This window comes from Apteryx mantelli, chromosome 5 (genome assembly GCF_036417845.1).
Source record: "Apteryx mantelli isolate bAptMan1 chromosome 5, bAptMan1.hap1, whole genome shotgun sequence".
Lineage (NCBI taxonomy): Eukaryota > Metazoa > Chordata > Aves > Apterygiformes > Apterygidae > Apteryx > Apteryx mantelli.
Genome location: NC_089982.1, coordinates 50,567,688 through 50,595,580, shown reverse-complemented (window position 1 = coordinate 50,595,580; position 27,893 = coordinate 50,567,688). Strand labels below are relative to the sequence as shown.

Below are 27,893 nucleotides of genomic sequence, written 5' to 3'. Positions count from 1 at the left end.
GCTCACCTCTTTCCAAAAGGAATTCAAATCATTTAGCTGTTAAGACTGTTTCAGGAAGAAAAAAGTAAAAAGGTGTCCCAGTTCTCTAACGTATACTTGCATCAACATTTCTTTCAAGAAGCAGTAGCATAGATGTCAGAGTTACTGTAATCTGAGTAGCTGCTTAAAAAAATAAATAAATCTGGAAGTGAAATACATTTTCCACTCTTGTCTTTTAAATGGAGACCAGAAATAAGATACCTGTTCCAGGTCTGCCACTTAATTCATATCACTTCAGCAAAGCATAAAAAAAAAATCTGAAGATTTTAATTTGCTCTTCCCAGCAAGGTTTTTCAGTCATCTTTTTCTCTTCTGTACTAATACCTAACAACAACCACCTCTTAGTTAAATAACTTCATCTGTACTCCACAGAAAGGCTATACATGCTCATATATATATATATATATATATATATTTTTTTTTTTTTTTTCCCCCACACAGCCAATTAGCCTACACTCCTTCCACCAGTAAGGAATGTTTACACACTTGTCTAACACTTTTGCTCAAGTGTTGGAGCTGTTGGTCTGGACTTTAGTGCTATAAGTAAAAGTATCTGCCTACAACAGCAAACAGCTATGAAACAACAGCTATGAAAACAATACAATTAAGGACACAGTTTCAGAAGTACTCTGTTACAAGCTGTTTATTAGAACTTCACTTTGACAATAAATAAGGTATTTTCCAAGCAATCAAAATGTAATTATTTAGAAAGTTAAACAACTGAAGTTTTCACAATGCATTTTTTTAATATATACATGATTTACTGTATTTTAAACACCAGTTCATCTGAAGTTGTACAGCAGCAGGACATCCAGTTTTTGCATTCACACAGCAGACTATCAAGACATCTTCAATCTAGAAACTGTATGTAAAAATAATCCAAATGATATCAAGGTGAGTTTGGATGGTCCAGCTGTTATGAGTCTCCTCATTCATCAGACTAGCTGTTGCTGAACTCAATTTCTGATGTATGGCTTACACAGGAGAAATAGTGCCTTTTAGATTTATGGTTTTAAAGAGTAAGCCACTTGATCCCAACAGTACAGGTTAATCATTTGTAGCTCTATGTAACTGCACACCCTGTTCTGCCCTCAACACAGGTGGCACAGAACACACTTCTGCAAAGGATGATCATTTTCAGTGCTGTAAATCCCAGTAATAGTAAGTACAAATTTTGCACTTCAACCTACCATTGATTATGAAAATGTCTTTTTGTTTTGGTCAAATTAATTTGCATTTTTTTTCTTTTTTTTCTTAAATACTCCAGACATTTAATATGCCTATAAAATAATACTTTTAAGAGTATGACGTTCACAAAGTTAATTTCAAAAGAAAGAATGTTCATGTTAAATAAAGCACCAACTTTTCCATGTTTATCCATTAAAGTATCAAAGACTAGATGTTTTAAAACATTAGTTCTGCTGAGTTGTAATCTAAAAATAAAATTTAATCCTTATGGTTTTATCAAAGCCATATTTCCAAAGCGAGTTTTATACATTCTGTGCAACATCTCATTTTCTTTAAGTGCAGAGGTACAAGTCTCCGAGTTATGCAGCTGCAATTGAGTTATCATCTCCTTGTCGACCCTGAGGCTTTGAGGAAATAAAAATAGAGTTTAAAAACACAAAAGACTAGAGTTGTTGTGAAACTCACTTAGTAATATATCATGTTGATCACTCTAGGTGAAAAAAACAATTGTGGCATTAAGTCTATCCTTGTTTCTAAGGGTTTCTAATAGTAGGGCTTTTATGGAGCACATCCCACTGGAATTTCACTTTGGCCCTGTCAGTACTTGGTAGCAGGCCTTAGCTCCTTACAACCACCCTATTAAACACCAAGGGCATCTCCTTACATGTTTGAATAACTTAGCACAAGGCCTGGATGATTAAAGTTCTCCAAGTATTACTTCAGTATAAAAAAATTGATAATAAGTGCATGAAAAGGAAGTAACATTGAAAGTTTCTTGGAAGAATCTTAAGCAGAATCACAAGAGATGGGAGACAGTGAGGAAGTTTTGAAGAAAAGAAAAAAAAGCATCATTACAACAGGGTTCTTTGAGGTTCTGACAACTCCAACAAGAAAGCAAAGAATTCAAAATCCCAGGATGTACTCATGTAAATAGGGGTGTGGAGAACCTCACTTCTGAAGAAAAAAGCCTTCTGTATTAAGAGAACATCCTGATAACCAATCTAGAAGAGTCATTGATTGACAGCATATATAAAAATTAAGTTTTGCCTAGCTCTTTTGGCTGAAATAAAATTGAAAGAATGCCAGGCCTGTTTCCAGGAAACAGGATTATAGATGTCAGAACAAGCCCATCTCAAATAACATGAACGAACTCTCCAGGCTCACTTGCTAAAAGTCAATACAATACTCTGGAGACAGAAACAGCAGAAGAACGCAGTGTTTTAGGTTACTGGATTTAACCTACTCTGAAAAAAATTAAGAAAAAAGTGCATAAGATGTATTTATCATGATGTGACTGAACTGCCTTCAGAGCTGCACCAGTTAAAAAGAAAAAAAAAACATCTTGAGAATGATTCACTGAGAGGATGTGTCTTTAGAAGTTATTTAGGGAGGTGTAGGATGCTAAATGTTTCTGAACTTAAAAGTCACATTGAGTGCTCAAACATTTCTTATTTTCAAGAGTGCTACAAATTATAGTATTAAAATACTTCATTACATTTAGCTTCTTCCACTGTACTCAAAGAATGGACAATTTTAATACTCATTTTATAAAGTAAGCCAACTAACAACAGGCTAAGTACATTCAGCTATTTGATCTAATTTTAACCAAGTGCCTGTTGCACACATATGTCCTGCTTATACATAAACAAGTCTCCTAAGGATTTTGTTTGACAGCAGCAATGCACAGGTCATCACACATTCACAACCCAAGACTTTCCAAAGCAAATAACTCAGTTACTAACTGTCCATTTTAGTCTGCTGAGAAGTGGTCAGCTTTCAACAGAGCTAGGATGGTAGTCCTCAAAAAGAAAGCAGCCCTACAGGGAGCCCTTCAAACACAAGAAGCTTCTCACAGTCTTACCTTTACAAAAATGTGTGTAGGTATGAATCGTCTGAGCAACTGATCAGTGAAGTTTGGGAATCGCATCAAGTTAATATGAAGAGATGGTAACTGCTGATATCCAGCCATCAGAGGATAAAAGTTGTATAACATTTCCTGCTGTGTGCCAGGAAGAATTCGCAATCGGATCTAAACAAGCAAACAAAAAACCTCCGTATACAGGTCTGTGACAGAAAGCAGTTTTCTATTTATTCATTGTTTACAGTCTCTGACTTTTAAAATAATGCAACTACTTTCCTCTTCTAATTAAAACTGTTACTTTCATTCCGAAACCCAATGTTACATACAGACAACGTGTCAAACAGCTCCTAGTTAGGCTTCCATTTAGCCCTTCTTTAAAAGGGGCCTGTATGCATGCTTTCCTCCATACAGAATTTACCAAATTTATCATTCTTCTGCTTACCATACTTCAAAAATTTACAAAATAATTCTGTGATTGTCTTCTCTGCATATCAGTGTAAATCTAATCCACATATTCTTCACTATCAGTTAAGGCAACAGGATCTGTAGATGTGACATTTTTGTACCTGCTTTAGGCCAGAGAACATGAAGGCATCACTGGGTTCCACTGACACCTCCACATCCTGGACTAAATTGGTCTTATTTTGCAGGTGATATCTGACAGGGAGGGATTCTCGGACTCGACCAAATGATGGAAGATCTTTGGAAAGAAAGTTTTAAAAGTTTAATAAATAAGTCCAGCTCAAAGAGCAATGAAAAGCTTGGAAAAAAGTTACAATAACTAGGCATCTGAAGTATTTCTGATGAGATTTTTCAGAAAAAAAGACTAAGAAACAGATCACAACTTCATTACCATTTTTCAGTAACACTTCCACAACACTTAAGTTATAAAACCCCCAACTGTTTACACTACACAGGAATGCAGATTGGGAATCACTATGGCCACTGCCATTGGCTATTTTCAGCTTACCAAAACCTTATCAGATATTGTCAGGATGCTACTTAAATTTCTATGCTTTCTTCAGTTTAGTCTCGTTTGTACTGAGGCTCCCCCATCATCCTTTCCCACTAAATTTTTATGTTTTCTGTGAGCTCTGCACTCCCACTCTGCTCTTGTGCCGGTGAAGTGCCAGAAGAGAAATAGTTCACCTGCCCACAGGCAGTTCCAATACTCCAGGCTGTTTCTTTCCTGTGATGCTGCCAGGCTGTGGGTGGATGGAACAATTCTTGCCACAAGAGTCTAGAAAGACCTATGGGAAAGGTAGCTTCAGCAGAGGCAACTGTGGTCTCTGTGCTGCCATGTAACACAAGTTGTTCCATTTGTAGCTTCTAAGAGAACACATTCGCTTAACTTTCCTGCAACTGAGGAGTGGGAAGAGGAGCAAGGCTTGGGGCAATCTAAGTGATGATACATTTTCTTCCACTGGCCCCAGAATATCCGTCAGCAGTTTTCTATCTTGTGCTACAGTGAATGCAAATTTTGGATGTTGTAAGACTCTACAGCTGTTCAGTTAAGAAAATCTAAAAATTTTAATTGGGCCATATATGCTGCCAATTAATATTACCTGCATTAACATGGAGGGGAATGCTCTCTACAATCACATGTGGTAGAGTGATCACTGTACTAACAACAGGTACACTTTCCACAGGTGAATTTCTGCAGGAAAAAGTCAAACAGACCATATTGAAAGTTATATAACATTAAACATCAAGTCAGTAAGCCAAAAGAACATCGCTTATATGTGTTATCCAATAAACTAAAATTATAGTAACTCTGATGGCTTTAAAAAAAAGCCCAAAACTTTATATTGGATTGTTGGAAGTGAGAAAAAACATAAGAGAAAATAGCAATAGGCAAACAGAATCAGTAAACAGTTCTCTGTCTAAACAAAACAAAAAACTAGAAGACAGATATATCTAAGTATTTGTTTTCAAAAACCAAATGAGTTAAACTAGGGTGAGAAATCATTTAGTTTTCTCATCTTAAAAGTGTTTGTTTGTTTTTAACATCAAAAAACTATTTCTTTAACATGGCTTCTCAAGTGAAATACCTCATGGCTGGAGAAAGCAGGGAGTGGAAGGTGGTGACAAAAAAAAGCTTTGCAATCAGCTTAAGATCTTCTAAGGAAGAAAGCTTCATGGAATGCTAAAACCATGACCACATAACATTTACTTTGTAAGTGAATATGTATTTGCTCAGAAGTCTAAAAAGTGACTCAGAATCAGTAATTATTGAGATAAAGTCTAGACAGTGCTTGTTACAGAAACAACAAGCAAACAAAGCAGCCAAAAACCACCGTCACCCCCAAACCAAACCAATTTCTCCTTCCCCCCCACCCCACCCCAGGCCAAGAGATACCTACCTCTTCCAGGAAATGATATAACATCCAGTTGCCACTCCACCAGCATTACTAACTGGAGGACATCGAAGGCAAAAGCATTCACTGGCACTCTCACCTGTCTGTAAAACAACTATCAGCAAGATTTTGTTTAAAATCAAAGAGCAATTGTTACTACAGAAGCCACTAAGTCTTAAAATCCAATATTACACACAGATACAAAACTGTTCAGTCTGAAGGGCCTAAAAGTGCTTTGCAAACTATACCTGCATAGTACAAGAATTCAATAAATCTAGAAGTATCCTGACACATGGAAGTGTTGCACATACAAACATATGACAGTTTATTTTCTGAATAGCATCCTGAGGTCTTTCATGTCTATACAGAACAAGCAATCGCATATTTAGAGTTCATATGGAAAAAAAATGGCAAGTAACACCAGTTCAAATTCTTCAGATTCTACACTTCTTTCATAGCAAATTCCAAGATTTCAGCATCAACCCTCTTATGTTTTAAAATAAAAAGATATGTGGACATTTCTTCTCTCCCACCCAGACATATTTTTATTGCTAGGGTTCGGGGAAGAGAGAGAACATAACAAGAAAGTCTACTCGCCTTTTTTTTTTTTTTTAAAGTTCCTTTAGGTAAGAAAACAAGTACTTTCTCACTTAGAGAGTGATTTAAAAAAAAGAAAAAGAAAATATAAGCACTAACAAAACAGAAGTTTTAGTCAAAGTAATAATTAAAGGAATCTTTATTAAGTCTTATAAGGGGAAAAAACACAACAGCCACCACCAAATAGACCCAAAAGCTGGGCAGCTAAATAGTTGGTGTGTGGGGGTTTAATAACTCCTGACTGTTAGCTCTTTAGAGGTGTCCACTGGTAGTCAAGGAGCACAAAGTGCCAAAGCAAAATATGAAACCTCATACTTTGGTGACTAAAAGACCTGGGGAAATCATTGCTTTGCCAGGCACCCTCTTTATAGATTCAACTAAAAAGGAACTGCAGTCTTGCAAGCCCTTGATTAAGTGAGCAGACAGCTGCCCCATGATCAGGCAGCCATCCAGGCTGCCTCATTTGTACTCTACATTTTGATAAGACAGACATGTTTTCATGTCCCTGTTGACTCAGCAAAAGCAAAGACATTGTCCTGTGGGAAGACTTTTGATCAGCTCTACTGTAAATTACTCCATATATCTGACTTTAAAAGTTAGCATACAGAGTTCTTAAAGGTTGGAATCTGTAAGATAATTTTTACATTTAAGTAGTAAGCTATTAAAATGTGTTAATATAAAAAAGGATGCTTACTTCTAATCATTCTTTTTAGGTTACTCTGTTTAGCTTCACATTTTTAAGTTTCATGACTGTGAAGCCATGGACATGGACCCCTTTAGCCTTTAACACTTGATAGAGGCAGCATCTAAAGTGTTTGCATTCTGGAAGGTACCTGAAGTCCATTAAAACTGGAAACATTGAGTATCTTTTCATATGAACACTTAAGAAGTTGCACATCAGGAGTATTCTCAGGTGCTTTCCCTTGCATCTGTTATATTTAGAATTTTGGTTACCATCTACTGATCAATTTTATTTACCAGATCCAGTGAAGGAAAACCACAGTTTTTAAATTTACTGCTGTCTACAGTGTGTTTTATCAAGCAGCTGAGGTATTCAGCAACTTTTTTCTATTTAGAGTTTGCCATTGACAAACAAATACTGTTTTAAAAATATCCCTCTCGCTCTTAGCTCAAGCAAAAAATACCTTCAAAAAGCAAGTACAGCCTAAGAAAACTTACCATTTTCCACGTAAGACTCTAGCTGATCTACTGGGGTCATGGCAGCTGAAAGCTGTAGCTGGCTGGTCACAATAGCGAGAGGCCAAGGAGAGGCACTCAGAATGTCTGTCATCAGTAAGAACGGTATATCCGCAAAGACCCTGTCCAAGTGTTCCAACTGCCAAGACAGACACAAGTGTCATTTTTTAACTAAACAGGATATGACAATGGAAGTGGTGTGATTCCAAAATATAAATGATTTTTTTGAACACATACCTTTGTGGAGACAAATTTGACAGCAACATCAAATGGAAATACTGTTTCTATAGTTACAGTTTCATCCTGTATAGGTAATGAACAGTGTGGGAGGAACAGGGCGGGGGGAGAAAAAGAAAAAGTTATATTCAGTTTCGGACCTGGCCACTGATGTCAAATTAAGAGTAAGCTTACTTTTAACACCATTTTATCTAAGTTCTCCCCAGGGCAGAATCCATCAGTGATCATTTTTTGAGAGCAAAGATAGAATTCTTTTCTTCTGATTATACACTTACGAAGGTGCTCACCCTAATTCCGAAAAGAGTGTGACAGTTTTCTTCCTCTCTACCCCATTAAGAGTCATTTTACCACTATAGAGTGTCGTGAATTATTTTAGTATGATTAATTCATAATCAGGATTATATACAAGAAAAAAGAAAAAAGATGAACAATTGTTCATATTAGATGTCAGTTCTGAATAAAGTTTCTTAAAAAAATAAAATCATGTTTTAAGTGAATCCAATGTACTGCAGCTCTCTTCCAACACTTTTCTGTTCATGCTTGGTAGAACAGACAAATGTTTTCCTCATAAACACTTAATTTGCAAGCTTGCCTATTTTGTGCATTTCACAAATCAACACTGGTGTAAACAATAATTGATAGTGAAATACGAAAGCATTAAACTATTAATCTAGATGAAATACGGGAAACTAGATTTTTTATCTGACAATAGAAATTGGTAGTATCACGTGTGAGATACAGAGGACACTAACTCACATGCAACCCCTTCACTGCTCTAATATTAAGTACATCCCTCAAAAACAGTTTCATATTCTTCTACCACATTCACGAGAAGGTGAATCACCTCAAAATATTGAGCACTTGCATCAGCTTTTCTCCCCCAACCTTCTAAACTCTCTTGTTAAAAAAACCAAAAACTAAAAAAATCCACAAAACTTTTCAATAAAATCCATCGACTAAAATTATCTTCTCAAAATGTATTGGTCCTATTAGGTTTTGTGTTGAGAATTACCTATGAAAGAACACAGTTAACTTCTCTCTTCTCACGAAGCAAATGATACTATAAATATAAGCATTTCCTTCAGCATAGAAATTGCATTACTTCTTCTACTACACAAATCTGTCTGTGCATTGCACTTCCACTTTGTTTTGAATGTTCTGGACATTTACCCATGTACAAACTGTTTTGCCATCCATCCATTCAGTGGATTACTAAATATACTGCTGATTTTGCAGTTTTTCTACATACTGGAAATGCTTCTAAGAATTCTGGATTTACATTAATGAACTGCAAGAAATAGATCCTTAATCTAAAGGTTATATATCTCCAGGAACTGATGCATTTTTTATGTCATACCCGGTGGCACTTGCAGAGGATTTCTTTCTCTTCAACAGTAGTAGTGATTAAGTAGGAAATATAAACCAGAAACATCCTTGCACCAACTGTTCCACAACGAATGTATATTGCTTTTTCCATCTACAAAATAAAGGAGACAAAAATGAGCTAAGCAATACTTAAAATGTACTCAATATGCCTAGAGCTGTCCTGAATTTGTTAAATGATCATCTTAGAGTGCAATACTAGAATGACTATTTTTGACTACAAAGAATCTGTTACACTGTACTATCTCAACCATGCAGTCTATGATTTTAATACTTAGTAGCAGCACAGTTCCCCTTGTTAAATAGCAGGTGAACATCAGTAGGGAAGCAATGCAAGACCAGAGTCATTATTAGGTATTACATGATATACACAACTTCTCATTTACTAGTCAGAATTTCAGTTCAGTGTAACATCTGCAGATTTGAGCCTCTACCCATGCCACAAGGATGATTCTGCTATTATCCACTGTCCATTAGCCAATGCATTTAACTAAGTTGAAATTAGCCTCCTTAAAATTTATGTTTTAACCTTCACCCTTATATCCCAGAATATATGTTATTTCCAAATTCAGTCCAAAAGGGAACCTAGCTAAAGGAATACTAAACTACAAGTAAACACTAGGCAAAACATGCCTTAAGTATTTCATTTATCAGTTCAAATATCTGAAACTAAATATAAACTCTTCTGCATGAAAGTCCTTTATTCGTTGATACTCATTTTCTTAACTATGATATAGAAAAAAGGTTGATGTATTTACCTTTTCCCCCGGTTGCAAGTCTCCTATAGGGATATCAGGAAGCAATGCAGGAAAGGAGTCATCACATGCTTCTGTCCCATGAAGAGTCACCTGAGTTTTCTGAGTCAGGTTGGCATCTTGCCCTAAAATTAAAAATAGTCTTCATATCCACAGAGGCTTTAATAGTTTATGTTGCTTTAAATCACTGAAGCAAATAGCAGCATCTAAAAACATTAAGGTATTTATCTCAAAAAGCAACACACTACAAATTAACATTGTTCATTTGGTTGAGAGAAGCCTTCAAAAGTACCAGCAGGAAGATCTACAAATAGATATATCTGACAGCACCTCAAGTTTGCTAAATTGGAGAATTTACATCCAATAGACCTTTCTCCTGAAAGATTTTCATTTCGACTATTTAGGCCAGAAAATCTCAAGATCAAAAGCCATAGCTAGATGTTCCCTACCATATACAAAGCACAATATGGTTATGTGATCCAAGCTTTTCTTGGCAACGTATACCAGCAAGCAAGGAAAGGCAAAGTAAAATGCAAGTTTCACAGTTCTGTGATTCTTCTATTTTCAAGTGCAGAGCTTAATGCTTTCAAACCTTTTAAAAACTGTTCTTCCAAACTACATCGAAAATATGTAAGAAAGATATATAGATGTTAAATGACATTATTCTTCATTTACAGGTTGACTAGAATAATGGAGCTACAAAGATCATATGGGATCATTTTCAAAGAAAAACAAGTTACATCTTGCCAATAAGTTGCAACTGTGGAAAATATATCATCTTTTGTATAAATGAAATGTCAGGAAGCCCAGAATAACCCTGTACATCAAGTTAAGATTCAAGACCAAGGGGAAAATCAAGACAGAATCTTAAACACTGCATCAGCAGCTCAGCACAAACATCCAATTAAATAAGTTCAAAGAATATCCTACTGACTTTAATAAACTGTACAAGTGTATAGGGTATGTGGTTCTATTTTAGATTACACAGTACATCTTGTAGCAGTTATCCAAAAGGCAAAAACATTTTTAAGCCCCTGGCATATAGGATACAAGCAGTCATACTGAGTATAACATTTGGACTTCATATTTTGAAAATTGTCAAGAATAACTACACACAGCTAACTAGAATTTAACACACAATATTTTCATTTTTTCCTTTTCATTCAAAGGAATACAGTTGCAATTCTCCACCTCTCCCCTAATTTCAAGTGTTTTAAAAACCAAGCAACATTTTCCAGGTGACCCCCCCCCCCAGATGATAATATTGAAGAAAATATTTATCTAGCTCCATCTGATACTTTCACTTCAGCAAGAAAAATCTATTACATTTTCTTGGGAAGAGAAAGTTATTTACAAGTGAATTAAATAAAAAGTTCCACATTCTCTTTCAAACTCATGTGAAAACTTATCTTTTCATAAGACCCACAAAAACACTACTGACAAATAGCAATTAAAATAACTACAACTGAATGAGTCTGTCAACTGTTGTTCTTATCACTATTATCTCACCATTCCCAACCTTATCTTGGTTTGACACTTAAGTATGACAGGAGAGCCATTTATTACAGTTCTCTGCATAGCATTGAGAAAAGGGAGTCAATGAGGATCCTGCTGGAGTAAACAAGTGAGAAAACCCACACACCACTAAATACCTGGCTTTAAACCTGCAGTAAGCTTAACATCTTTGGCAACTGTCTCCTCATGTGACTGGACTGTCACAATCAAACAATAAATTTCATTAGTCAGAGCCGGAGGTTCATGATGGAGGTGAACAGAAATGTTTGGCACTCTAGAAATAATCCTTCAAGAGAAAAGACTGAGTTATTGCATGTTTCTTAAATAACGAATTTAAGACTAGTTTACAGGAGATCAAAACAGTTGACTGTTCAAAGAGAGTTCTGACAACCATAGCATACCCAGTCAGGAGATGTGAGATTCCTGAAAAGCAATATGATGGGAGGTACTCTACAAAAATTAATTGGAACATCCATACATTAGAAGTTCAGTTTTTCTGCCAAGAAAGACAACCCCACCACCACTAACAGCAAACAGATTTAGTTTTTCTGAAAACACCTACTATCAGCCTATTTATTAATGATTATTTCCCAATATAGTTTCTTAGGGATTGTGTGCACACACCTGTGTGCACATGCCTGCATATGTGTATTCTTCTGTAAAAGCAATGAGTAACTTTCTAGTTTGCACAAAAAGCAGGGAAAAGTCTGCCTAACAGTTAGGTGAAGGAGAAAAAGTGGATTTGGTACGCTCCGAGACGAGGGCAAGCTTTTTCTATACCTCTTGCTATCTGGGAGCTCTAAAGTCCTAAAGAATTAAGATAGGTATCAACTTATCCCCAGTCAGTTAGGCAAGGACATCTTTTTAAGGAAGTCCAAACAAGTCTTTCTGCTTCTTTTATACAGAATGATTAGGAGTTTGCAGGAATCACATAATGACACATCATAAGTATTTTCAAGTTTTTACTTACATAGTGCTTGCCTGAACAGTCAAACTGTCCCAGTGAACTTCATTATCTGGAAGCTTAGGTCTTCGCCTGAAGGAACGGGCTGCCTGCAATGCTTCTTGAGGTGAAGCAGCATCTCCGCCTCCTCCCCGCCAATTCAGAATCACACATCTACCAGAGTCACTTCCCAGGATCAAATCCACAGAGGTGATCTGATATATATGAATTCAAACACATACTGATAATTTCCCCTGCCTTTTGTCCTCAGATCGCCCACTGTAAGAATGTAATTTTCCAACATACACAGCCCCAATAAAGATGCATATCACCAGAAAGCTTCTGGCAGCTTTGGAGAGCAAAGTCTCCACAGCAGCACTACAGAATTTCAATTAAGGAAATTGTGGTGGAAAAAGTATACATGCCAATGTGTGCGCAATACAGTCTTTTGTAGTTTCCTACACTCCCTCAGTTCCACAGTGCTTTCTGACACGTTACATATATTTAAAAAAAACCTTGAAACAGTACTTAAGTTTTTGTGATTTCCTTTTGCTTTGGTATTGCTCAAAAAAATTTTTATTCTCAGTTTTGACATTTAATTTCAGGAGTAATAAATTTCAAACATTTTGAAACCCCAGTGACGTTAGTAACTGCTGCTGAATTAGAGATGCTTTGTCATTCTTTGTAAATATCAGTGGGAAAGGTGCAAAACAAATTGACAAACCTCAATCTTCTTTCCTACATCTTCAGTTTTTGCAACAAATTTGAAAGTAAACTTTCTTGTTTTGCCAGGAACCAAGCACATTGTTCCTTGTGATGACTGTTCTAGAATATCACTTTTTTGATAGGCTTCTTCTACCACACAGTACTGATTGTAATCCTAATATAGAAGAATGGGGAAAAGAGTTGATAGTTATAGGTTTAATACATTTTTATAGATAAATGGTAGCATAGTGAATGTTAAGGCTCTGTTACCAGATCAAACTATATTAGTTCTTGCTACTTTTCACTCTACTAAAACTACACTTAAGAAGAGTGAATTTTTTTTGATATTAAATACCAATTATATTAACTAATGTAACTTCATATAAAAACATCAAGAGAAAGACGACATTAAAGTTTCAGAAGGATCACTTTAGAGACCTTCGTAGAAGAACAAAGATGATATATACATACTAATTAAACTGCATTTGGGAGTTTTATCATGATACCAATATAGCTGTCCAAAGGGATAAAGATAATGCCAAAAGCAAAAACAGCTTTCCAACTGAAATATTAACAGTCATCTTAAAACAAAAAAATTTGAAAGTTCTTTTCCAAAATTGTAAAAAATATTATTGCATTCTTATAATATTTATTGAGTTAGAACAAACATAGTTACCTGGTTATTGAAACTGATGCAGAGCTTAGAAAACCTGATAGGATGAGGACAATCAGCTTTCAAGTATATATCAAACTGCACAGGAACATCAACGTGAAAACTTGGAGCAAAAAATTTTGCTTTGCACTGCACTAGAATTAAAAAAAAAAAAAAAAAAAAAAAAAAAGTACTCATTACATGCATCAAACTACAATGCTAAACTCCAGAAGCACTCTCTTCTCTCTCACTGTTGTTATGGTAAGGATTGTTTTGTATATATACACAAGCCAAAGCTTTAAGAGTAAGTGGGACATATTTGGCTCCTGGCACTGCCACACACAGCTACTTTTCAGAATTTTGCTGAAAACTTTGTGGCAGAGAGGTGAAGACAGATGTTCAGCAGAAAAAAAAAAAAAAAAAAGAACAAACCAAAACAAACAAACAAACTTAGACTCTTATTACATTTTTTTCCTGTAGGTAGCGCTCACTCATGCCCCCTTTCCATGAGAGGTATTACTTTGCATACACTCTGTCCCCCTTCAGCAGAATTCTGCTTCAAAGCACACCAAAGTTACAAAAGTCTCTCAAAGAGCAAATTCTTACTATTTCTACTTTATTTAAAAGCATAGGTAGCCTCAGTTGGAAGTTGAGAGGTTTTTCTTCAAACACAACACTCAAATGATTCCTCTTGATGTTGTGAGTCAAGGAATCATGAGAAGCCAGTGATCTATCTTATCTTAGTGATTTAGAACAGAACAGTGCTGGTACAAGAGATTCCATGTTACTGGCTTTAATGAACACTGCATAATTATTCCTAATTATTTATTTCCAAAATATAATTATGTCCAAATTTAGAATTTGGTGCAAGTTTGCTTGAAGCTTTATTACTTACCAAATGGTATAAAATCCTGGACTTCTATTGTAAAAACATTACTGCCTGCCAAGGAAACACGGTCAGCCCACAATTTCTGCGATGCTTTCACAGCAGTAGCGTCACAATCAGGTTCAGGATCAGGGCTCTCATTCTGTATCCAGAGAGAAAATTACAAATTAAAAGAAGGTTGCCAAACACTGACTCCCCCTTAAGAATATCTAAAAGAGAAAGAAGTGTTTTGCCACTTGCCATTAGAACTTTTATCAGATTTTTTTCTATTCGAGATTTCTGGTCTTCTTTAAGGGTGGATGCTAGCAAACAGAACAAACAAGATTACAAAGTCCTCTTACTGTTTTTTATTTAAAAATAAACCCTTCCTTTAGTTTGCACTGTCAAAAAAAAAAAAACCTGCATGAAACATCTAACAGCAAATAACTAAGTACTTGAGTTTTTCAGAAGTCCCCCCATTTAAAGTGTTTTCTCTTATTTTCACTGGAACTGAGCAAAATAATCTTTGGTTAGGCAAGTATTTCATAAGCTACCAGAGGAAAACCCCAAGTGAATAATGCCTATAGCTTCTTGCTATTTCTGTTTAAAAACTGAAGGAAGAGTAGAAAACAGAACAGTTTGGGACACTGGAAAAGGTAAGCTCACACAAAAACAAAGAACAGCAGCTCAAGGAGATGAAAAGAAAAAGAGGGAAGAAACTAATTAAAAACAAACATTTTTCTCTTGAAGATGAGTAAAGGTAGGTTTATCTCACTAATTATCCCTCTATATAAAGCTGGGTGGACAGACTAACAGAAGATGCAAACCATTTTTACCATGCCTACACTAAAAATGATATTAGTTAGCAAATCAAGGCACAAAGATTATTCCTGCATTGTCATTAACAGCCAGTATACAAAGCAAAGTACTTGAATATTTACTGTGCCACTACGATAAGTTACTTTTTGCTTTTCTTAAAACATACCACATGCAAATTTTATTAGCAGAGTTCTAATAAAAAGTCTGAGAAACATTTGGGATTTTAAAGTCCAGGAAAATGGTCCTGGCTTTTGTTATTTACTGCAAAATATGTTTTTCCCTTTAGCTGTATTACACTTCTCCCCCTGCCCCCAAAGCTTAGGATACTGCTGTTACATTGTTTGAACTATACAGCTTTGTCTCAAATGAAGCTCTATGCCCCAGATCTCCTGACAGACTATTTGAATGCAAAGCAATTTCATAATAGAAGAGCAAGAAAATTTGACTTGAGAGAAGGTCAAAATTCAGCACAGGTATAAAATTTTCTGTGGTCAAATCATTTGAAGTACTGTAAACTATGTCACTGACAACTATCTGTCAGACTTCCAAATACATATATATATTTTTTTCTTAATAGGTTAACTTAAGTATATTTCTTAAAAGAATACCTCTGCCCAGTAGCTCTAAAGAATATGTTATATAGTCTTTTAGCTGGGCCATTAGATATGAACATTTGAGAGCTGTGGTCAATATGGAAGTAAGAAGAGTCCACCATCCTTCACTGCGATATTCACACATAACATAATCCAACAACCTGCAAAGCATTAAAATTGAGAGAAAAACAAGTTATATACCCTGGTATTTTAAGAAACTCAGATTGTTTCTTCAGTATCATTAATACAGAAGTTCTCTTGACTAACACAAAGGCTAGATAAAAGTTAAGTCAGCTATTCCTATAGGACAACGGTTTATCGAAATCAGCATAAAGTTACTGTGAAGAAACTCCTCCAGTTGCCTGTCTTAACATTAAGGACTGACAAAACAACAACTGGACAGAGACCAAGAGTCTTAGGCCAGCATTGTACTAAAAAAACAAAAAAACAAACAAAAAAACCCCCTGCTTTCATGTTGAATATGCTGCAAACTTCAAGAGAAAACAAACCAAAAAGCTCACACTAAAGTCACCCGATCCTTCCAAACAGAAGCATCTTAATGCCCCTTAAGCTGAGGTGTTTATTTTCCCTTCTATCTCCCATCCTCTGCTTCCTTCAAGAGTTTCAAAGATCTACAACCATCACATATATCAGCCTATATCAGGCAAAACTGCATATCCTACTATGGCTTTAACACTGATCAATTTTCACTCGTACTAGCAATACAGAGAGGTTTGTTTTGTTTTTTTTAAATATACTCTAACTGTTCAAGGCAGCAACTTCTGCCTGCTTAGGAAAAATCTACCTAACGTGCCTTTTTAAACAATAGAGAATGTTCATAAAAAAGTTAGGCTTGATACAATCTGACCTACTTATCCTAGCCTGTTTTCTCCTCTATGCAGCTTCTAGTCAGCAAGTAACAACAAAGTTGTTACTTCAACATACTTCCTTTACAAAATGCAATCTTCAAAATCTAATCAAAACATTGTGGGACTCCTAGATAAAATGACCTTGACTATTTCCTCCTAAAAATACAAAGTTAAGAAACTAAACATAAGATACCAAGTTCAGACAAGACAGTGGTTGCACATCAGCACTGAGCTCAAGCTTTCCTAGCTCTGTAGCCATTAATATTAATGGCAGAAAACTGCACTAATAAAATTCCTTTTGCTAATTCCCTAGTATATAAATAAGAATTAAACTCAGTTACATTTCCTTATATTTTGAATTTCGTAACTTCAAGGTCTTTAAGTGTAATTATATTCTCATTGCAAGTAGCAGGCAAGTTTCAAAAGTCACTCCTGAAACAGACAACACCCACTGAGCTAGAAATAAAATAAAATTTTAAAAATTGCTTGGTAAGGCAAATCCCCACAGAGGATTTTTATTTGCTGAATGAGGCAAATCCTCAAAGAGAAGGAATTTTTACTAATCTAATGAGTGACCCATTATATCCACTGTGCTTTAATGTAAGCGGAGTCCATCGACTCCAAAGTTTGCTTTTGGATCAAATTCAGATACTAGAAGCATCTTAAGTGAGTTTCCAACATCATTCCATATTAAAAAGGTATGTGGTCTTCGTGGGAAAAGTAGCATACTAAAGAAACGATCGGGGCAGTACTCACTTCAAAGCTTTGGTGTAATCCTTGGCATAGTAATATTCTTCACCCATCTGAACCACTGATAAAAAACAATAACAACCAACCAAATGTATCAGATCAATACTGAAAATCTCTGCAAAGTTAATTAAAAGATGCATCTGATAATCTATACTCACTTAAATGACTCTTCATTCTTGGACATTTGTATTTCTTGAATTGTGCGACAGCATTACTCAACAAAGTGATTATTAGCTCCTAACAGATAAAACCAAGAGTACTGATATCACTATATATTTAACATTAGGATAGTGTTAATAAAACAGATTTATTTGTAGAATAAAACTTACTGAGTGAAGAACATCTTTCTCCTTCAGCTGCAGAGCTAAAATCCCCAGCTTCTCTTTTTCAGGATCAGAAAGATCAAAGCCTGCATAAGACAGTGAAAAATCCATTACACTGGAATTTTGTCAAGGCCCAAGGGGAATGATTTATGTGGTGAGGTACATGTAATGCAAGCACCAACTCAGGCATGCTCAGATTCTTAAACATTCTTTTTCCTAGGAGATGGATATATTGCTTTAAGAATTGAGATGAGCTGTGTGTTCTAAAAGTGAATTTCTGGAACAAATCTTTTTTTTGTTTAAGAAAAAGAAAGAAAGAAAAAAAATAAATTGCTCAGAAATAACAAACTATTGCAAGATGACTAAATATTTAGACTGCATCTGTTAACATTCAAAGCATATATGTTACCACAAATTTGGATCCTTTTTCCTATCTGATCTCAAGGTAAGGCTTCAAAGCTTGTGTTTCTTTAGCAGTAGAGAACACCAGCATACAGGGAACTGTATATAGCTTTAGAAGACTAAAATCTCCTGCTGGAATACATAATCTTAAATTCACATTTTAACCAGTAGATTAATCTAAGCAGTAGATTCTAAAACTATTTTAAAAACAGTAATCACTTGAAGATAAAACAGGTTGGACAAGTATGTACATAAAGCAAATGAAAACGTTTTTAAAAGAAGGCAGTGATAGAGTTGCAAAACCCGAAAAGTATACAGAGAGTAAAGGAGAGGTGACCAAAGGGAGAGTGAGAAAGCGAGAAAAGCAAAAACAAGTCAGCAATGAGCATTTTAGAATCATTTATGTATTCATACATAGCTCAGAGCTATACATTCAAAGTCTGAAGTGATGAGAAAACATCCTCCTTAATAGAAAAAAGCACATCTTCCTTTCTCAATTTAACATCTAGGCATTGCATCCTCCACAATCCATTTTGAAATCCAAAAGTTTTTTCTAAAACATCATCAGTTTCTGTCTACAGCTGACAAGATATAGTATGGATAGCAGGATGAATTTGAAACCGTCATGCACAGGGATGTTATTAATGTTGCTGTATCAAGTTCTGCAACTTTTCTTTCCAGCTATGCAGTCACTAGTCAGACATTACTGCAGCACATTTAATGCAAGTAGTTCAGGCAGCAGTAGCAACAAAGCAGCAGCAAAGGCTTCAGCATGGCCTATGCAACTTTGCTGAAGATCTGACCCTGCAGAAATCTCTGAGGTTTCTTTTTTCATTTTCTCCAGAGACCAAACACTTCCTGCACTTCTGATTGACACCTGTTCAGTTCACACCACCAACTAACAGAAGGGAGTGAGTTCTCAGCCCTGCATACGACTCTGTGGAAAAGGGGTTATATACTTTCATATACTTTTGCCTAAGCTAGTTGGCAGGATCAGAGACTAAAAAGTTTGTCTGAATCCACAGATATAAGACACAGAAACATACTTAGTATTCCCTGCCGCCAAGGCCTTTGCCCATAGAAGTCAAGCATTCCCGTCTGTGTTTCCAGAGGATCCGGATTGGGGTACATCACAGAGGACTGTAAATTCAGCAAACAGTCATTAACAAGAGGTGTTTTTTTGTTTGTTTGTTTTAAAGAATTAGAAGTAATCTAATGCTCTAATATATACACACACACACACAAATGAAGGAATTTGCTTCAAAATATTTAACCTTTCAGGACACCTGTATAGAAGTTATTTCAGGAAACCCAAGCATTTACAAGTTTTTCATTAATTCAATCTGACACCCTAGTTAATTCATTTTCATTTGTTATGGATATAATTACAGAAAAACTGGTTAATTCTTTTAAAACTAGTTCCAAGAACGACAAAGAAAAGGCATTAGCAGAAATAAATGCATTCTTGAATAATCAGGACATATCAGCTGGAAAGTAGTTACATACAACTAGCACATACATTCAATCACTGAGCGTAGGGACTACTTTTTCCATTCAGCCCTTTCTGCCAGGCAAATGTCAGAAAACAAAAAAAAAAACCCACTTTAATAATTTTTTTAATACTAATATTCTTGTTTCTCTGCTGTAAGTCACCACAGGTATGGAACATGTAGGGAGAAATAATGGAAAAATATAACAGTATATTTTCGAGCTTGAGCCATAGAAAGCCAGAGATGTAGAAAGTATAAAATCTTTTACAAGTATTTTTAAAATGTGTCAACAATATTTGGAATCAAATAAATAGAACAACTCATTTATTCAGGACTAATCTTTCCAAGTATTTGTTAGAAAGTAAGGGAAGGATACATGTTTTCCTGTGCATGTCATTTACATGTATTACAGGTTTTTCCACTAATTCAACAGCTGGTTACTTGCTTTTTGTTTGCTTTTAAACTTACATCGTGGTTACAAAGCATATTTGCTAGTTGTTTCCGTTCCTGTGCATAGTAGGCTGCCTGCTGGTAATAAAAACCTGGATTCTGAGTTTGAATTGCTGTCAACCCCAGCTTAATCGCTTCATCAAACAGGTCACCAAAAGCCTGAAACCTAAAAACCAACAAAGATATTTCTTATAAGAATAGATACAAAACAGTAATTTTGAACCAAAATATACATTGCCACTAAAAGTTCTGGTTAGCCTTAAGACAGGTAATAGTTCTCTGAACTTAAGTATCTTAGTTCTATGGCTGCATCTGTCATACCCTGTTCATTCCCAGTGACAAGCTGTCAATCATCAGTGCAAAACAGAATGACATCATATAGCTTTTATGATCTACTGTCTCTCTTTCTTCGATAAAAACCCTCAGAATTCATGTCTTACCTAGACAAATAAAACAATGAGCTTCATCATAAGGTTATACAGGAACTGTAAAAGAAACATTACTAAGTAAAAAACATACTGTTTTGACATCCAAGCAGCATGCTCAAAAGCCAGTTCTGCACTTCCTATTTTTTTCTTGCATAAGTCAATGTGTTTTCTGAACTGAGCAATTGCATCCAGCGGAGTATTATGCTGAAAACAGAGACGACAGATCTAAAAGAAGTCACAAAAAGAAAAAAAAAGAAGAAGAAAAAAAAAGAAAAAAAGAGTACTTTGTTAGGCTGTTAAGGATTTGTTAAAAAAAAAAAAATCTAACTTTAGTTAGTTCTAAAAAGCACAAATAAGGTAGAGAAAACAGAGGGAGAAAAGTAAAAGTAAAACCTAATGTATCACACCTCAAACTGTGCAGTCCTCCACTTCATCTAACATTATTCTCCTTCTCCCCCAAATAATCAATGGAAAAGTGCACAACTCAGCCAAATTCAGGACAGAATTGCAGAGCCAATAGGAAGACTACTATCTTTGAAGCCTGTAAAGACCTCAAAAAAGATTATGACATTCAATGAAGTCCAGCTCCAGGACCATTTTAAATGGTGGGATAGTGCTGTCTTACCTAGAAGCCCGAAAAGATGACCAAAGGGTTAATTTCCTCCTCTTAACAAGTAGTATCTAACCTACACTGGCCTAAATTTTGTCACAGATTGTTAATTCCCCCTGCACAAAGTGAGAGTTAAAGGTGCTCAGTCCTTCAGAAGACACTATCTCAAATTAACTCCAGTCTTTCAAGATACTCCTGAACTGCACAGGTTCAGCTAAGGATCTTTCTTTTGTGGAATTCAGAACTGCCTTTGCAAGCCTGAGTGTAAGAAATTCATACCCAGTGATGGCTATTTCTAATCTGTCTCCTTGAAAGCAACATGAAACAATATTTAAGCCTTTACAGATTAAAAAAAAACATCAACTATTTTTTTTTAAGCACATGTAGTCAAAGATTAGAAGTATGCTTGTTACCTTGTAGTTTATAAATCCAGCCATGGTCTTGATTTCCAGCATGTTTGTTTCATGAGCCCTCAATTCATGCACAAGATTATATGCAGTTCTGTAATTTCTAAGTATGAATACTTAAATTAGAGTGAATTCGTATGTGATAATGAATTTGTACATTATAATAAATACTTTAAGAACAGAATTACTGACAATAGAAGACAAGCTTCCAGTTAGAGTGTTTTCCCCAGTAAAGAACTCACCCCTTACACACTTATTTAAATAACTTTGCATTCACGCCTTCCTTAGGTAATAATAAGCCAGAAAATGTTTATCATAATCTATGTTTTAGAGGGAAAAAGTGGGGGGAGGGGGTGCACAAGCCTTACTTTAGAGCATTCTGCGTATCCTGTTTCAGCTCACTGAAGAATGCTATTTTGAACTGGTGTCTAACAAATAAAAGCTGCAAAACACAACCAGTATACATCATTCATAAACATCTGAATATACCTGCTACCTACAGAGCAGATGCAGGCGATTATTCTGTGAATATCTGTGAAATTTAGTACTTTACCTGAAAAGCTGCTTTGGCAAAAGTTTTGTAGTAGTTCTCTCTGCTACCATTACTCAGCAATGGTCTTTTTCCATATTTAATCTATTACTAAGACTTTTACCATGGAGCAGGTGAGAACTTTGTAACAACCAAAAAAGAAATCTCTAAACCAACAGCTTTGGTTGTTGGTTCAGAGCTTGCCAGTTGAATCAAAAGTTTGTATGTTTGAATATGTGTTTAACAAATTGAAAAGCAATAGCTAAAAGCCAAACTGAGTCCAAGTTTAAGTTCCAAGTTTCTCAGGAAAGCACTTCTCAACTTGCTAGGATATTACATTCTGACAGATTAAACCATATAGATAATTTGAAAAAATTATGATTTTCAATTCTGGAACATTATCCAAGAACTTAATTTTTGAGATGTCACTTTTCCTCTAAGATGTGAGGAAGGCAAACTTAAGAACAAAAACAAATCAAAAATCAAAGCTAAAGCTGTAGAAAATAAAACCCAGTTTACTTCCCACACAGAGAAAGAAGGAATCTCTTATTGGAAATAAAGGGGGAGGGGAGAGAAAAAAATGAGAACATTCATACAACAAGCAACCCTTATTTTTATATTGTAACATGTAATATAGTTTGCATATTATTTCAAAAATAAAGTAAGATTACCTGATGAGTGGTTTTGTTCAAGAACTCCTTATGACATTTAACTCTTCGTATTTCTGTATAATAGTAGTTCTGCGCATGCTCATAGAAAGCATTCTCCAACCTGTAACGAAGTTGTTCTTCATTACCTTTCTCCCATGTACAAAGAAGCTGAAGAACTTCAAAGGAAGTTGCTTTCAATCACCATTTATAGTTTAAGATTGTCAAAAGTAGTACTTAGTAGTACTATACTCTTTTGTAAATTACCATACTGGGTAGGCATCTACACATGAGGACTCTTCATGCAAAGCCTTGCATGGGGTTAGCACAAAGTGGAACAAGTAGGTTCAAGAGCCTTGATGTCTTGATTTCTCATATAAAAATCTCTAATGCATAACATGAGAAAGCCTGGGGATAAGCTGTTAGGATTGTGCAACTGAAGACCAGCAATTGCTCTATTATGATAGAAAAGCCAAGAGAAAGCGGAGAGATGCCTTGGTCAAAGCAAGAAAACCTTGAAGAGGCTCCTGGGTTAAGCCTCAACAGGTCAAGGGCTGGACTGGGGAGCAGAGGGAGGAGCAGGAAGGAAAGAACAGCAGTAAATAAGACGGGAAATTATGGGGCACAGACTACAATTCCTTATCCCATCAAAACATCAGCAGCTACCTGGGCCACAGGTGACAACCGAAGACACGTTTGCAAGATAACTCACCCAGTGGTAAGTCACAGGGGGAAGAGAGAAGGACAAAGACCCAAAGCTCTGTACATAATATGAGGCTGAGGAGGATGTAAGAAGCACATGTTGAAGCAAAAAAAAAAAAAAAAAAACAAGGAAAACAAGGAAAACAAGAGAAGACCAGAACCTAGGAGAGGAATGCATTCAACAGCACTGAGGCACACAGAGACTAAAGGATGAAGTACCAGTTCTGGGATTTGGCCAAGAAGGGATCATTGCAGACTTTGGCTAAAGCAATTCAGCTTGTGTTCTACTCTCTGCACAGAGAGGATGGGGATGAAAACAAAAGAGCAGAACACTAGAAAGCAATTGTTAGCTATGAGTTCAGACACAAAAGGAAAACACAATAAATTAAGTCTCCCTGGCATTGCAGCACTGTATTGTTACTACATAAGAAGAGACAAGCCAATCTGGAAAAATAATTCAGGTTTGTTAAAACAAACAAGAGAAGCCACATCACACATTTCTCTTACTGCTATGAAATCTCGATTAAGATTATAAGTTTGAAACACTTTTTTTTTTTTATTTTATTTAAATGTGCATGAAGAACTATCAGTCCTTAATGGTATAGCCTTATCTTTGCATACTTGGAGACAGTTATAAATCCTTATATCAAAATGCAACTATATGCAGTCTGTGAAGGCTTGTGCTAGCTAACATGCAGTAAGTACTCCCCCTCTAGCAACAGATACAATAATGACATTAATTTATTTTGAGAACTTTACTGAGTATTATGTATAAATAATGGGGTGATAGAAGGAAGAATTAATCTCTCAGACCATGGCCTCTCGCCCTGAGCACATCTGGAAAACAAACAAACAAACAACCCCCCCCCCCCCCCAAAACAAAAGCTAGTTTTAATAAACCATCATTTGTCTTAGTTTGAGTTCTTTTTCCTTTGTCTGTACAGGACAGTCTTCCTTTCCCTTTTCTGTATTTGAAAAATTGTGATCATTTATTTGAAGCCACATTCCCCCCAGACATTAAAACAGAAAACCACGAAGAATATAAAAGATGACAAGGACATAGTATCTGCAACCACATAAATACCACTTAGTAGGGATGGAAAGAGAGACATTTAGCAGAGCCAGAAAGTTGGAGGGGAAGCAAAGATTTGCTAATACAAAGTTACATCTAACAAAACATTTGTGGGGAAAAATATCTAGAACCAGTAGGTCCAGAAAACACCGTAGCAATAGAGAAGTCTGCTTTGCCTTTACCCTACTTGAGGAGGGGAACATGTTGGGATACCTAACAATGTTTCTCAGAAAGCCCACCTAGCAACATCTCTGACAGTCATAACACAACCTTACACAGAAAGGGCAAAGGTGTGGAGTCCATTTGGTAGCAGAACAACCTAAAGAACTTCAGTGAATGGATAAAACATTCACTGTTGGTCTACAACAGGTGCCCCACATAGCTATCATCCCAGCCTATCAACTCGCTCATCATCACTGCTAGCAAACAGAAAAACAGTGTTTTAAAACCACTTACCTTATAATATAACCAACAAGATGATCAGTGTGTGGAAGTACAAAGAGGGATTTTCCAGAAAGGTCACAAGCATTACATAAAGCTGCTGCCCTCTCTGACGCAATAACATCTTCCCCTAGTGAAGCCAAGGAAAGCACAAGTAAGCAGTATGCAGTGCAAAGTCAAACTAACTCTAAAAGCTTGACCAGTACAAGATATGGAAAAAATCTAATACACCAAACATTGAGTACACATTCCTTCTTGCTTCATTCAGAACACTACGTGCTTCATCCAGTGGAGGAGATTGCTAGTTAAGCCACTGCCAGAAAACTTCTGTAACAAGGTAGAAGTATGCCATAACTGTTTCTTTAAATTTCTGATCTCTCACACAATTAAATATACTGTATCTTGAAGATTAAAATGGCATCCAGAAAAGACAAATATAATGCAGATGGAAAAGAAAAAAAAACACTACCAAAAACACCCTACCCTAACCAAACACTAGAGAATATGCAGTTAGAGCTAGGGGAGTGGCTTGAGTGAAATTAAAGATTAAAACCCACCACATTTCATAATTCCACTTAACTCATGCATTTTTTTGTCCACATTCCCTACTTTGGATCTTGCCATTAAAAGACTCGTTCGGCCCTCCATCAAGGGGAATTTGCTTTCCTTTAAACAGAGAGCAGAGAAGGAGCCTTCCGAGAAATTCAGCGACTTCCCTGCCATACACCTACTAAAAAGACACAGCCTAGAAGCTGGCTCATCCAGAGAGGAGCTAGCTGAGAAGGCATGTATGAACTTAACAAGAGTCCTACCATATACTCCAAAATTTTATTGATAAACACTAGCAGTGTTTGAATAGTCTTAAACTAAAGGCTTCTGTAGTTACCAAATGCCCTTCCTCTAAGTTCTCATTACTTTTATATTTTTTTCTTGATCTCCAGAAAGCTTTAAAATACAACCTAATTACAAGGAGGCATGTTATGCATATTACACTAACATATGTTTTTTGATACACAGCATCAGAAATTTGACTTGGACTTAGGAGGAAATAGTTAAAAACAGAAGCATAAAATGTTTAGGGTCAACTGCCTTGAGCATTCACTCCATTTGTATACCTCAGTGCAGCCACAAATGTACTTCATGCATATAAACAACAATATATTAAGAACTGTAGATAATATGACAAACGATGGTCAGTTCAGGCCTTCTGAAAAATGAGATCATCACAACTGTATAGAGAGCAGTTTAGTCAGCTTTCTAGTACCTGGAGGTAGCGGTGTTTTTTTCTGAATCAGAACCACAGCAACTTTTGTATTTCGTCCCTGCAAACTTTGCCTAAAATAAAAATAACATAACATAATGTCAAGGTCTCACCTTATGTTTGTAAATAATCAGAAGAAAACGAGATTTCAGTTTAGATGGAATCATTAGAAGACTGTATACGAGAAATAAAAGCAAATACAACAATGCAATGCATCATCCACAGAATGCAGTGTTCTCTTCTTTGTTTGCATAGAAGAGAATAATTGTGCTGAATTTAGTAAACAACAGTTAAGGAGTTCAAGTTGCCCTGAATTTGTGTCTAAGAAAAGAAAATACATGTTTTGTAATGCAGCAAAGATTCTGCAATTTACACGTAGCCATTAGCTTGTAGTACATTATGAACCAAACCAAACAAGTCTACCTGACAATTTCAACTCGAGTAGCACATTCGGACTGTTTTTCTTTCCATTGTGGCTCCTCCCAGTCCAGTTCATAGAATACCACAACAAGTGCTGGAACCAAATTCAGGTGTTTGTTCATCCAACCAGTCTTCAGGATCCCTTTCGGAATATACCACTCATAGGACGTCCTCTGAAAATATTTAGCATATTAAAGCAAGCTACCAGGTGCATTTACAGTCCTTTTAGTACAGCAGGAGAAAGGGTATTGCCTGTACATCCTTGTCACTTGGGAAAACATTTGTCATCTTTCCTTGGGCACTCTTTCCCTCAAGCCTTTGTTCCTAATGAGCAGGACATACACCTCATTCCCTGGCATTGGGGCCAGATGCAGGAGGCATTAGTAACAAGGAACAAGAGATTCCAGGTAGACTGGACAAAAATGGTCAAGTTCAGAAGCGTGTTTCACAGGCCTCTGTGAAGTACTAGGCCTGTTTTGCAAAGGGGTTCGCATTTTCCTGGGAAGCTGTGAAAAGGAGCCAAAATAAGAGAAACCAGCTCGAGGTTTTGTTCCTCACCAGCATCACCGAACTACGTGGCTTTCCAAGGACCAAACCCAGTGATATCGCTTCTTAGCTGCCAACGCAAAGCGGGAAACAGAGCCCAAACACCCCTGCTGCTGCGCCCCGCTCGGGAAAAGCCCCCCCGCCCCCCCCAGGGCTCCAGGCTCCCGCGCTCCCTCCCTGCCCGCCGCAGAAGAGGCCGCAAGCAGCCCGGCGAGCCGTCAAACGCGAGGGCGGCAGCAAGCCCTCGACGCAGCCCCCCCCCGGGGGCCGCTCGCCCGCCCCGAGCGCGCAGCGGCCGCGGAGGCGCCGGGCCCGGCGGCGGCGGCGGCTACCTTCGTGCGGCACTTGGGGTACTCGTGGTCGCCGGGGAGCACCTTGAAGGAGATGGGCACGCGGTCGGCGCGGCGGTTGGCGCAGAAGGCGTCCCACACGGCGCGGTGCACGGCGTTGTACACCACGTCCAGCCCGGTGAGCGTGACGAAGGCCATGGGCCGGCAGCACAGCTCCACCGGCAGCTCCCACTGCGCCGGCGTCATCCTCGGCCTCGGCCCGCAGGGCGGCGGCGGCGGCGCCACCGCCACGGCCGGCCGCACTCCGCCCGCCCGCACCGGCGGCCTCGGCGCCCAGGCCCCCGCTCCCGGCCCGCTCACCGCGGCCGGCTCGGCTCGGCTCGGCTCGGCCCCGCGCAGCGCAGCGCCGCCGCCACCGCCCGGGAGCCGCTGGGGGTCACGGCGGGAGGGAGGGCGAGAGGGCGGGGCGGGCCGCGCCTCGGGAAGCGAGTGCCGGGAATCGGACGGGCAGCACGAGCAGCCAATCGGCGCCCCTGCTCCCCCGCTCCGA

At 37.3% G+C, this 27,893-nt stretch overlaps 1 protein-coding gene across 5 annotated transcripts; it reads right to left on the bottom strand.

The window, feature by feature from the left end:
* Positions 1 to 667: 667 nt before the first annotated feature.
* TRAPPC11 (trafficking protein particle complex subunit 11) lies at positions 668 to 27,603 on the bottom strand. Of its 5 annotated transcripts, none has more exons than XM_067297952.1 (29): positions 27,386 to 27,603; positions 26,511 to 26,680; positions 26,091 to 26,161; positions 24,842 to 24,956; positions 22,636 to 22,735; positions 21,804 to 21,877; positions 21,442 to 21,538; positions 20,510 to 20,643; positions 20,009 to 20,156; positions 19,097 to 19,190; positions 17,655 to 17,734; positions 17,484 to 17,562; positions 17,332 to 17,386; positions 15,722 to 15,867; positions 14,556 to 14,617; positions 14,325 to 14,457; positions 13,454 to 13,584; positions 12,797 to 12,952; positions 12,100 to 12,287; positions 11,267 to 11,415; positions 9,618 to 9,739; positions 8,834 to 8,953; positions 7,477 to 7,542; positions 7,222 to 7,378; positions 5,452 to 5,560; positions 4,654 to 4,745; positions 3,655 to 3,788; positions 3,089 to 3,256; positions 668 to 1,631 (listed from the first exon to the last, which is right to left on the bottom strand). In XM_067297952.1, the coding sequence occupies exons 1-29, from the start codon at positions 27,587 to 27,589 to the stop codon at positions 1,587 to 1,589; spliced, it is 3,399 nt and encodes a 1,132-aa protein (XP_067154053.1). In that variant the 5' UTR covers positions 27,590 to 27,603; the 3' UTR covers positions 668 to 1,586. The 5 variants fall into 5 exon arrangements, 3 of the variants coding, with proteins under 3 accessions (XP_067154053.1, XP_067154054.1, XP_067154055.1); XM_067297953.1 differs by having other exon boundaries at positions 20,510 to 20,622; XR_010884411.1 differs by lacking the exons at positions 668 to 1,631; positions 3,089 to 3,256 and adding an exon at positions 4,238 to 4,550 and having other exon boundaries at positions 3,732 to 3,788.
* Positions 27,604 to 27,893: the final 290 nt, after the last annotated feature.

What these genes read in the sequence shown, in the direction of transcription:
- TRAPPC11 (XM_067297952.1), bottom strand. Translation starts at nt 27,589, where the DNA reads ATGACGCCGGCGCAGTGGGAGCTGCCGGTGGAGCTGTGCTGCCGGCCC. An exon ending in CTGGATTTATAAACTACAAG is followed by an intron (nt 20,644 to 21,441) that starts GTAACAAGCATA and finishes GACTTCTTTTAG; the next exon opens with ATCTGTCGTCTCTGTTTTCA. An exon ending in CCAGGATTTTATACCATTTG is followed by an intron (nt 13,585 to 14,324) that starts GTAAGTAATAAA and finishes TTTTAATTCTAG; the next exon opens with TGCAGTGCAAAGCAAAATTT.